Below are 12,253 nucleotides of genomic sequence, written 5' to 3'. Positions count from 1 at the left end.
AGATACTCAAAACCATACACTCAGACGATCACATGGAAAAGGAATAGGCGGGAGTTCCCGTCGTGGCGCAGTGGTTAACGAATCCGACTAGAAACCATGAGGTTGCGGGTTCCGTCCCTGGCCTTGCTCAGTGGGTTAACGATCTGGCGTTGCCGTGAGCTGTGGTGTAGGCTGCAGACGCGGTTCGGGTCCCGTGTTGCTGTGGCTCTGGCGTAGGCCGGTGGCTACAGCTCCGATTAGACCCCTAGCCTGGGAACCTCCACATGCCGCGGAAGCGGCCCAAAGAAATAGCAAAAAGACAAAAAAAAAGCAAAGAAATAGGCAATATGTATACGTATGTAAAAATGGGGTCATTTTAAGAGAACGACGTCTAATATATTAAAGACAAAGCTAAATGGGAAAATGGATGGGAAGACAAAATCAAATATGCACAAATTTAAACAATTGGAGTTCCCGTCGTGGCGCAGCGGAAAGGAATCTGACTAGGCACCATGAGGTTGCGGGTTCAATCCCTGGCCCGGATCAGTGGGTTAAGGATCCAGTGTTGCTGTGAGCTGTGGTGTAGGTCACAGATGTAGCTTGGATCCAGCATTACTGTGGCTGTGGCGTAGGCTGGCAGCTGTAGCTCCAATTTGACCCCTAGCCTAGGACCCTCCATATGCCTCGCGGTGCAGCCCTAAAAAAGCAAAAAACAAAAAAACAAAAAAACAAACCAATTAATTTTATTGGTAGTTTCTAGAGACTACATACAAAAAAATCAATAGTCCTACCACCCGAGTGATGATCTGGATAATCTGTTTAATAATTTGGTGTATTTCCTTCCTAGCTTTTTGTTCTATGTATCTACCTATACACAAACACCTAAAAGATACAAATAGAAAATAAATATATATGTATACATTTGTATGTGAATATAATTTCACTCAGCATAAAACTGCTATCTCTCTGCCACCCAGAATCACTGATATAATGGTGCATATCCAACCTTGATGTATTTTTTTTTTACAATGTAAATCATGTGGTACATTTTTTATAATGTTTTTTCACGTAGTCAATTACCATGAACATTTCCCCAAATCCTAAAACATAAGAAAAGGTAATTTTTAGTTGGTGCATACTATTCTACCTTACTGATATGTCAGTTTTTACTCAATTGACTATTCGATATTCAATTTCATTTTCGTTTAAATAATATTTCATGAAGGGAGACAATCTGAAAATTAAAAATCTCATTAACTCACAAAATGTGGCAGAAAATGATTATTCTTAAAGATTAACTTGGAAGCCACATTCCTAAGTGAGGTGTGTCAAAGCTACCATATGCCTTTTCTGTAAAGGGTTTGCATTTCTGCCCTAAAGGTGTTGATGAGTAACTGTAAGATCTCCTGTTTGAGCTCCTCTGTTTCAGGAATCATGACGATTCAGCCTCCCTCACACCACCTAAGGGAACAGTTTTTCCGTTTAAGAAATAAACTGGGATTTTGCCCTCATTAGAATGAAAAATCTTATGCTTTTTATTGTTCTTTCAGAAATGTCATACTGTACTCCACAATGAACATAGCTTAATGTTATGACTGAGTGCTTGTCTGAAACCTCTGTACCGTTCCCGCAAAATGCATGGTATAGAATATGGAATATATTTCTCTCATAATTTCTAACAGTTTTCTCAACTCATTAAGTTCTTAAGTTGTTCCCGCAGCGTAAATAACAGGCAATGACATTTAAATTCTTTCTAAAGTCTTTCCCACATCAATATATTCATAATTTTGCCACTTTTGAATTCTCTGAGGTACAGTTCTCCACTCGTGTGTACGGATTCTGGGTGAAAAATTGATCGCATTTATTATATGCTTCTGGAATTATGCTTTTGGGCTGTTTAAGTTAAATGAACATTAGATAGTTTGTGAAGAGTTTTTGACATTCTTAATATTTATAAGGTTACTACCCAGGATGAATTGATATATATAATGAGGTATAATTAGTAAATTATCTCACTCTGAAGTATATTAATAGGTTTTATCTCCTGGGTGACTTTTTTGATGTTTAATTAGAGTTGACTTTCCACTGAAGGCTTTGCCACATTCTCTGCATTCATAAGGTTTCTCTCCTGTATGAGTTCTGTGATGTACAATGAGAGCTGATTTCACACTGAAGGCCTTCCCACATTCACTACATTCGTAGGGTTTTTCTCCTGTATGAATTCGCTGGTGCTTGATGAGAGTTGACTTCCTACTGAATGCTTTCCTACAGTCACTGCATTCATAGGGTCTCTCTCCTGTATGAATTCTCTGATGTTTAATCAGTGGTGACTTTTCACTGAAGGCTTTCCCACATTCATTGCACTGATAGGGTTTTTCTCCTGTATGCGTTCTCTGATGTACAGTAAGGGTTGACTTCTCGCCAAATGCTTTTCCACATCGTCTGCATTCATAAGGTTTCTCTCCTGTATGAGTTCTATGGTGGACATAGAGATGTGATTTTCCACTGAAAGTCTTTCCACATATGCTGCATTCATAGGGTTTCTCTCCTGTATGAATTCTCTGGTGAACAGAAAGGTGTGACTTTCTCCTGAAGTCTCTTCCACATGTATTGCACTCATAAGGTTTCTCTCTTGCATGAGTTCTCTGATGTTTAGTGGGGGTAGGTGTCTCATCAAAAGCTTTCCCATGTTTATTGCACTCAGGTTTCTCACCCATATGAGTCCTTTGATGTATAAGGCTGGACTTAGCACATTTGATACCTTCATAAAATGCTTGCCTAATGTGTGTTTTTTCATGTCTAATAAGGTGATATGAACTCTTAAAAGCTTTTGCACATTCACCACATGCAAACGGTTTCTCTCCTGTATGAGTTCGCTGATGTTTAGTCAGAGTTGACTTCTGGATAAATGTTTTCCCACATTCGTTACATTCATAGGGCTTCTCCCCTGTATGAGTTCTCTGGTGTGCAATGAGGGTTGATTTCTGGCTAAAGGTTTTTGTGCATTCACAGCATTCATAAGGTTTCTCTCCGGTGTGAGTTCTCTGGTGTACAACAAGGTTTGCTTTCTGGATAAACACTTTTCCACATTCAGAACACTTATAGAGTTTCTCACCAGTTTGAGTTTGTGGACTTTTATTAAGGGCTTGCTTATGGTAGAGGGCTTTTCCGTGTTGATTAGGCTCAAAGATTTTCTCTCCAGGTTGAGCTTTATCAGGATAAGAAAGGAAGCATAATTGCCAATATGCCTTATATTCATCACCTTTCCTTCTTACATAGCTTCTGTTTTGACTAAGTTTAAATCATGTTTGGAACATTTTCCCCATGAATAATATTTAGGGTGTCTTTGTCTTATAGAAGCAAAGTCCGTACCTGGATAAGTGATTTTTCTGCACGTTCTGAATTCTTGGCCATTTCCATCCTTCAGTGTTTCATTGCCTTTGGATGCAGTCTGCCACAGAGGTTTGTCTTGGCGTTCTTTGTAGTTATCTATCTGGTCATCAGCTTGCCAGAATTCTAGGGGGGAAATGCAACAAATCATCAAATTTGTAAGTATTTCTACTATATTGTTATGGGATAAAATTAATTCATACATGCCCTGCTGTGAGCTCCTATTAATGGACCTGAACTGATGTGGATGAACCCACCTTATATTTCATCACCACCTCTACCTCCCCTGGCTATAAATACAGAGAAATGCTGGCCCATGTTTCACAAAAATAACTTTATACCCATTCACAAGCTCAAGACCAAGAAAAGAAATTTATTAGGTGTCAAAAGTGAAATGGGAATTTAAAGTGATGGGGTGAACAGAAAGTAAAGCTTGAGTATTTGCAGGGGAATCCAGACCAGAGGATACAAATATTTAGGAAATTGGAATGTAACTTGTAAGAACCAGAAGAGGGCATCCACTCTTGTTAAGTAGAAACCGGAAAGACTCCCCATTGGTCAAGGAAATTGGAAAGAAGGATGTTATATGTAAGAAATCAAATGCCTGGTTCTATAACTCAATGCACATGATTTTAAGTGTAATACAGAGCCCCCAAGCTGAGAAATTAAACTAAAAATTGATCCTGTTATTAGTAGGTTTCTAACAGTAATATATATATTCTTATGTTTTTATAGCTTAGGGCTCACAGGATGTCTAGGAGATGCCAATTATCATAGAGTTCACAGTAAAAAACAAACAACCTCACAAGGAAATGAACCATCATGGGAGAGAATCAGCAGTTACATTTAAAGATACTTCCATTCCTAGAACTGTAGCTGGGAGAACCATGTGGACTTCAAAACAAATATAGTTCAGCTATTCAAAGAAATAGGGTAAGAACTAGACTATGGGGGGGAAAAAACCAGGAAATTTATATATGGGCATCATTTTAAAAACTCTAAAGAGGCTGAGCAGTAGATAGAAGTTGAACTAGGTCACAGATAAAGACAGATTTAACAGACTAGATGACAGATCTTAAATCACCCAGAATGTAGCATGAAGAGCTAACAATGGAAATATGGTAAGAGAAATAGAGAGATGATAATGTCCAAAATAGGCTTGATAGAAAATCCAAATGGAAGACTAGAGAAAAAGGGAGAGTGGCAACATGACAAGAAATGGGTTAACCGAGCAATCCTGAGATTGCTCTACTTAGAAAGGCCTGCTTGCAAGGTTGGCCCTTGGCTGCCATGTGGGAATTTGGAGTTCAGGAATGTCCTCACCATTCCCTAACTGATAAGGCCGCTTGTACAAACAACATATAGAAAGAATATTTTCTTTCCTTCTCAGGGTCTGGAGTTTTGGTATGTTCCAGGAAGAATCTATGCATATGAAGATGCTGAGTCTCTAATGGGCTTCCCTAGGCATAAACATCACACACGTGATGTTGCATTTTCACTGCTGTGACAAGTGTGCCCTGAGTGACCCTAGAGGGGAGGGACAGAGCAAAAGGAACCCTGTACATGGAGTCCTCCAGATGCTGCTAGCGTCTTTTCCCCTTATGCTCTAGGTATATATCCTTACCACATTGCTGTAATAAGTCTTAGCTGTATACACAACTATATGCCGAGTCCTGGAAGTCATTCTGAGAATCTCTGAATGTGGCAGTGGTCTTGGGGAACCCCCAGTTTAGGTAACATTTGAAGAGACAATCACTGTTTTCCGGCATGGGAGAAAGGCATGTATGCTGCCCCTGAATGTCCCGAGTCCAGAGTGTGGTAAATAAAAGCATATCTGCACCTACACACAGTTCTGTATAACTGTAAGACTTTAAAGTTAGAAAGCATGCATTGCAAGCTACTATGGAGAAATTTCAAAAATCACCTATAAAGAAAAATTCGATCAACGATAACTGAATCACTTTGCTGTACAGCAGAAATGAATGCAGCACTGTAAATCAACTGTACTTCAACAAAAAAGAGATACAATTAGATCAACGCTAGATTTCATCAGCAAAAAGGATTAAAGGATATTTTCATAATCATGAGAGAAGCTGTCACCTTAAAACTCTATCCCCAGATAAATTACTGCAATGAAAGATGACAAAATAAAGATGTTTTTTGGACAAGAAAAGAAAGAATGTGCCGTACACAGAGCCTTCTGAGAATAATGCTTGGTACTTGAATTATTTAGGAGGAAAAGGACTGTGAAAGGCAGAAAGGCAAGTGGGAGAGTTAAAAAAAAAAAACAACCAAAACGTCCAGCAACGGCAGGGCAAAAGAGGTAAAGGAAAAGCAGGATATATAGAAAATACAATAAAAGAAGAAATGCAAATATAGTAATAGCACAATAAATATTAACCCTACTAATTATAGCCCAACCATATTAAACTGTACTTTTAAAAACCAGCTATGTGTGTTTTCAAAAGACAGCTGGAGCAAAATGAGAGAGAAATGTTGAAAAAAAAATCGTGACAAGAGATATACGTGGCACTTAATAACCAAAGGTAAACTGGTCAAACAATGCTTATGTTACACAAAACGGAATGACCTGGATGCCAAAAGCAAATGACAGAACATGAGATTATACAGCGATGTCACTTACATAGATGCAAAACTTAAATACACAAGGCAAAACTCTTAAATATACAAATATTCTATTTATCAGAGAAAAAGGTTATATATCTAGACATGTTAAAAATGTATACACTAAAAATATATATATATATACTCTACGATGTATTCCACTTATAAGTTATAGCAGAGAAATTCTGCAAATATGTACATGTACAAGAATGGCAACAAGATATTAAAAACAACCAAAGGCCCACCAATAGAGGCATGGGATAATGGACTGCAATCCTCAGAGTTGGCATGCTATATAGGAGTTAAAATGGATGAACTAAATCTAACACATTAGCATAGGTAAACTCAAAGGGTAAAACACTGAAGGAGTTTCCTGATGGCTCAGCAGGTTAAGGATCTGGTGTTGTCACTGCTATGGCTTGGGTTTGATCCCTGGCCCCAGAACTCCAAAAAAAAAAAAAAGTAACACTGAATACAGAAAGTTATAGAAAGACTCCTAAGGTTCTAAGTACTATCTAGTAAATTTACAAAAAGAATGCTATATTGATTACAGATGCAAATTTATGAAGTAAAAATACAAAAACATGGGTTAGAAGGATACTTGCCAAATTCATAATATTGTTTTTCTGGAGAAGGAATGAAGGACTCAGGAGAGGAAGAGGGAGGCTTCACCTTTATTTGCAAACCTCTACTTCTTTTACTGAAAAAAAGAAAACACCCAGAGTTCCCATCGTGGCTCAGTGGTTAATGAATCCGACTAGGAACCATGAGGTTGCGGGTTCAATCCCTGCACTTCCTCAGTGGGTTGGGGATCCTCGGTTGCCGTGAGCTGTGGTGTAGGTCGCAGACGAGGCTCGGATCCCGTGTTGCTGTGGCTCTGGTGTAGGCTGGCGGCTAAAGCTCCAATTAGACCCCTAGCCTGGCAACCTCCATATGCTGTGGGTGTGGCCCTAAAACAAACAAACAAACAAACAAACAAAAAAAATCATGGGGGGGACAAACAATACCCTACCACCAAATGACAAAAATCTTAGCATTTGCTAATTCTGGGGGGTAATTATAAGGGTATCTGTAATGACTATAATTTTCTATACTTTTCTGCAGTTTAAAAAGAAATGCCTTAAGGCAGGGCTCTCCATGGCTTCTGGAGAGGACCTTCCAGAAGGGTTAAATCCTCTTCCCCATAAAGGCAATGAAAATACTGGCAAAATTATCAAAATCTATCATCTCAGGACTTTGGAAATTAGCCAGAGGCATACAACAGAATAAAAAGCATTTATTTACGAAGAACCAGTGAACCTAAGAATAGCCCAGTCTGTGGTGTTTCACTTGGTACTGCTCACCCCTCCCCCACCTCCGCCCCAAACCCCTGGTTCCCCTACTCTGTGGTCCAGGAGCAGTGAAAACTGGCGTCCTCACAGCAACCCAAGGGGGCTCCACCCAAACCTCCATCACTACTTGACCTACCTGGGAGCTCAGCTCCAAGAAAGAAGGGACAGTATAGGGTAATTCCAATCCACAAGAAGAAATGAAGAGCAGCAGAAACGTTAAGACGGCGAGCCTGGCTCTGGCTGAAGTTTGAGAATGCAGACTTTGGAATGCTGCCTAGGTTGATAAAACGATTTTTGCCCGGGGCACTGAACACTTGATTTTCTTTTGGGTATCTAGATGCCTGACCATCTGACCATTAGAGGTTGATGTGCCTCTAGAGTGTGTGTGAGAGTGTGTGTGTTTGTGTGTGTGTCTGCACCTGCAACTTGAGACACTGCAGTGACAATGCTGGATGCTTAACCTGCCATGCCTCAAGGGATTTAATTCCCCGATGTGCCTATTTTTAGTGGGTTAGTGTGTCAATATGGAATCTCCCACAGACAAAGTGCAAAGGGCTCTCTAAAAGCTTTGCTTGCCACTTACCTGCAGCTGTCTAGCCCTGCAGCATCCCGGCTTTGCGTGAGAAAGGGGCAACTACCCCTGCAGGGATTTGTCTCCCAGCAATATTGGTGAACATGAACCCTCTATTAAGGCATGAGAGAAATGTCAGAAAGCATGAAATAAAGGGAAAAAATATTGTAAGTTTACAGATAGAAAAAAAATGATACCAAGTATCAATAATCAGAAGAGCTTCAGAGTGCTCAAAAGGAAAATTAAAATCAGAAGACAATGGGGCAATGCTTTCAAAAGTCTAAGGGAAAGAATATCCATCCAAGAACTCTACCCTATGCTCAAATCTCCATCTAGGATGAGGATATAACAAATGCTTTCAGATATTCAAAAATCTCAAAAAATTTACTTCCTGCGGACCTGCGTTCTTTCTTAGGAAAGTACTGGAAGAATGTGTTCCGGTGAAATGGGGAAGAAGACATGGCGTAGAGCCAGTGGGGAATCCAACAATGCAGAAAGTTGAGGGACTCCCCAGCAGGATGGTGAAGAGAGATGTCAGGATGGTGGCTGGACAAACAGGAATGAGGATAATCCAGCCAGAAGGGAGTGGCTGGAGGGCTCCCAACAAACTCAGGGCTATGACACTGATAAAACACTTGATAGATCTGGAAGCATTCAGAGTCACTCCAGACCCCTGGTCAGGGTGTTCAAGGTGAGCTGGTGATAAGGACATAGAGAAAGAAGCAAACTGAAACAAGATAATCCTAAAAGTTATGCAGAAAATGTAAATTAATCATATATCACTACATAGCTAAGCTGTCTGTAGTATTTATGCAGTCATTACACTATAAACAGTACTACTGATGGAAACCAAATGTATGGTATAATCACCCTGGGAACATGGGAGAACAAGAAGTCTTTGTATTCCAAAGAAGATACACAGATGGCCAACAGGCACACGAAGAGATACGCAACATCACTAACCATTGGGGGAATGCACATCAAAACCCCAATAACATAGCACCTCACACCTGTCAGAATGGCTACCATCGAAAAGAATACAAACAAGTGTTGGCATGGATGTGGAGAAAAGGGGATCTTTGCACACTGTTGGTAGGAATATAAATTGGTGCAGCCACTGTGGAAAACAGTATGGAGGCTCCTTCAAAAAGCTGAAAGTAGAAACTACCATATGATCCAGTAATTCCATGCTGAAGAAATGAAAACACCAATGTTCCCAATATGCAGCCCAATGCTCACAGCAGCATTATTTACAATATCCAAGATATGGAAGTAATCTACATGTCTATCAAAAGATGAATGGACAAAGATGTGAGATATCTATATACATATGTGTAAATAATATGTAAATACACATACATATATACATGCAATGGAACATTACTCAACCATAAAAAAGAATGAAAATTTGCCATCCGTAAGAATACGGATGGACCTGGAAGATATTATGCTTAGTGAAATTAAGTCAGAGAATGACAAATACTGCATTTTTTGGGGGGGGCTATGCCCATGGCATGCAGAAATTCCTGGGCCAGGGATTGAACCTGAGCTACAGCAGTGACAATACCAAATCCTTAACTGTTAGGCCACCAGGGAACTCCTGTATGTTTCCACTCATATGTAGAATCTAAAAAATACGACAAATGAATATAACAAAACAGAAACAGACTCACAGATACTGAGAACAATTTAATGGTTACCATTTGGGAGAGGGAAGAGGGGGCAAGATAGGAGAAGGAGAGTAAGAGATTAAAAACTACTAGGTATAATATAAATAAGATACAAGGATGTAATGTACACACAGGGAATATAGTCAAAAATGATAATAACTTTAAATGGAGTGTAATCTATAAAAATAGCAAATCAAATCACTATGTTGTACTCCAGAAACTAATACAACACTGTAAATCAACTGTACTTCAATAAAAAAGAAAAAAATTGATATGCAAAAAAGAAGTCTTTGTGTGGGGGGGTATGTGTATGAGTGAGTGGCAGAAACAATGAAGTGAGCTAAATCTTTATCTTTCACAGCAGAGAATTTAATTTTTCTAAGATGTATGTAAATTATAAAGAATAGATACTAAAAAATTTTTGTGTATTCACCACTTATTTAAAAACACAGATTTTTTTTCCTTTTGAAGTTCTTCATGTGCCCATTTCATTCTCTTTCTTCTCAGATAATCACTATCCTGAATTTTCTATCTGTCATGCTTTGAATGCTTCTCAGACTTTTGGCTAAAACCAAGTATCATGCCCTTGACATTTGTTATAGTTTTACCATATTTATTTTATTCTTTAAACCTCAGACGTGATTTAATGTGATAAAAATAAAACATTCTTTAATCAAAAGAGAATACTGCCTTGGGCCAGTAAATGTGAAATCTCAGATAAAACATAATTGTCTATAAAAAGACCGGAATTGACAGAAGACATGGAAAACATGAATAAATCAATAACCTTTTTTAAAAAAATAAAATTCACTCTGCAAGCAAAAGTCTTGCCCTAAAAAAAGGGCCTCCTATCCAGATGTTGCTGTAGATGATTTGCTTATTAAACTCTCAAGGAATAGCTACACTTTGGTCAATACAGCTTTAGAAACAAAACAAAACAAAAAAAAGGAAAGTATCCAGTTTTTTATGCAGCTAGTATAACCATGGATACCAGAATAAGAGGACAGCACAAGAAAGGAAAATCTAAGCTCTGTCTCATTTCAGAACATTAATGGAAAACTCCTAAGTTAAATATGACGAGTTCCCGCTGTGGCATAATGGGGTCAGGGTCACCTCTGGAGCCCTGGGACATAGGTTCGATCCCCGGCCTGGCACAGTGGGTTGGGGATCTGGTGTTGCTGCAGCTGTGGCATCAGAACTGTGGCTCGGATCTGATCCCTGGCCCAGAAACTCCATATACTGCAGGGCAGCCAAAAAAGAAAAAAAAAAATGAGTAAACTGAATTAAATTTTATTTTTTATTTTTTTAGGGCCACACACACATATGGAGGTTCCCAGGCTAGGGGTCAAATTGGAGCTTCAGCTGCCAGCCTATGCTACAGCCACAGCAACGTGGGATCCGAGTCGCATCTGCGACCTACACCACAGCTCACAGCAACGCCGGATCCTTAACTCACTGAGCGAAGCCAGGGATCAAACCAGCATCTTCATGGATCCTAGTTGGGTTCATTAACTGCTGAGCCATGAAGGGAACTCCCCTGAATTAAATTTAAAAAAAAATGCTTTACAACTAAGTAAAGTTCAGTGTAGGAATGCAAGAATAGATCAACATCAGAAAATCTGTTAATAGTGGCCTAGTGGTTAAAGACTTGGCATTGTCACCCCTATGGCTCAGGTTCAATCCCTGGGCCAGGAGTTCCTGTCGCGGCTCAGGAAACAAATCTGAGTAGTATCCATGAGGATACAAGTTCGATCCCTGGTCTTGCTCAGTGGGTTAAGGACCTGGCATTGCCATGAGCTGTGGTGTAGGTCACAGACACGGCTCGGAACTGGCATTGCTGTGGCTGTAGTACAGGCCAGTGGCTACAGCTCTAATTTGACTCCTAGCCTGGGAAACTACATATGCTGCAGGTGCAGCCCTAAAAAGACAAAAAAAAAAAAAAATCCCTGGGCTAGGAATTTTTGCATGCCACGGACATGCCCCCCCCCAAAATCGATTAATATAATCCACCACATTTGATAGATTAAAGGAGAACAGATACAGAAAATAAGCATTAGAGAAAATATGACAAACATTCAGGATTTTTTTTTTAAAAGTCCTAGTAAACTAGGGATATAAAAGGAACTTTTGATGAAAGGTATCTTTCAAAAAACCACAGCAAATATACTTAGTGGTGAAAGTTTTAGAAGTTACATTCCCTCTTCTGTGCCTCAGTTTCTCATCTATAAAATGGTTAACAACCAGTCTGCTTTACAGGGCCATTCAGAGGATTAAACTCTGTAATGGGTACACTGCACACAGAACACTGCATTTGCAGCACCCAGCAAGCACTCACACATTGCCCATCACTGTCCTCATCATCATTTCCATTAAAATCAGAAACAAACGAGGAATTCACTATCAGTGCAGCTATTAAACACTGTACTACAGGCCCTGACTAACAGAATGGGAGGAGAAAAGGACATAAAATGTAATTGGAAAGGAAAAGACAAAATTGTTTTTGTGAAGATAACTATTCTCATAGAAGACCCAAGAGAATCTAAAAACTACTAGTGATTTTTCTTTTGGCTGCACCTGTGACCCACTGAGAGCAAGGCCAAGGATCAAACTTGCACCATAGCAGTGACTTGAGCTGCTGCAGTGCCAGCAGCTGGATCCTTAACCCACTGTGCCACAAGGGAATTCTT

General features: G+C 39.5%; 1 protein-coding gene across 12 annotated transcripts in view; it reads right to left on the bottom strand.

Moving 5' to 3' along the window:
• Nucleotides 1-706: 706 nt before the first annotated feature.
• ZNF674 (zinc finger protein 674) overlaps nt 707-12,253 on the bottom strand; it is a 29,956-nt gene continuing 18,409 nt past the window's right edge. For 10 of the 12 annotated variants that reach the window (XM_047765712.1, XM_047765713.1, XM_047765714.1 and 7 more), the window contains 2 exons: nt 3,352-3,495; nt 707-3,187 (listed from right to left, as the gene is read on the bottom strand). In XM_047765712.1, coding sequence (XP_047621668.1) covers nt 2,007-3,187; nt 3,352-3,495 — 1,325 coding nt within the window. In that variant the 3' untranslated portion in view covers nt 707-2,006. Of the gene's footprint in view, nt 3,188-3,351; nt 3,496-6,599; nt 6,695-12,253 lie in introns of all 12 variants that reach the window. The other 2 variants (XM_047765710.1, XM_047765709.1) reach the window with 1 other exon arrangement.

This window comes from Phacochoerus africanus, chromosome X (assembly GCF_016906955.1).
Source record: "Phacochoerus africanus isolate WHEZ1 chromosome X, ROS_Pafr_v1, whole genome shotgun sequence".
Classification (NCBI taxonomy): Eukaryota; Metazoa; Chordata; class Mammalia; order Artiodactyla; family Suidae; genus Phacochoerus; species Phacochoerus africanus.
This window is presented reverse-complemented; position numbering and strand designations above follow the sequence as displayed.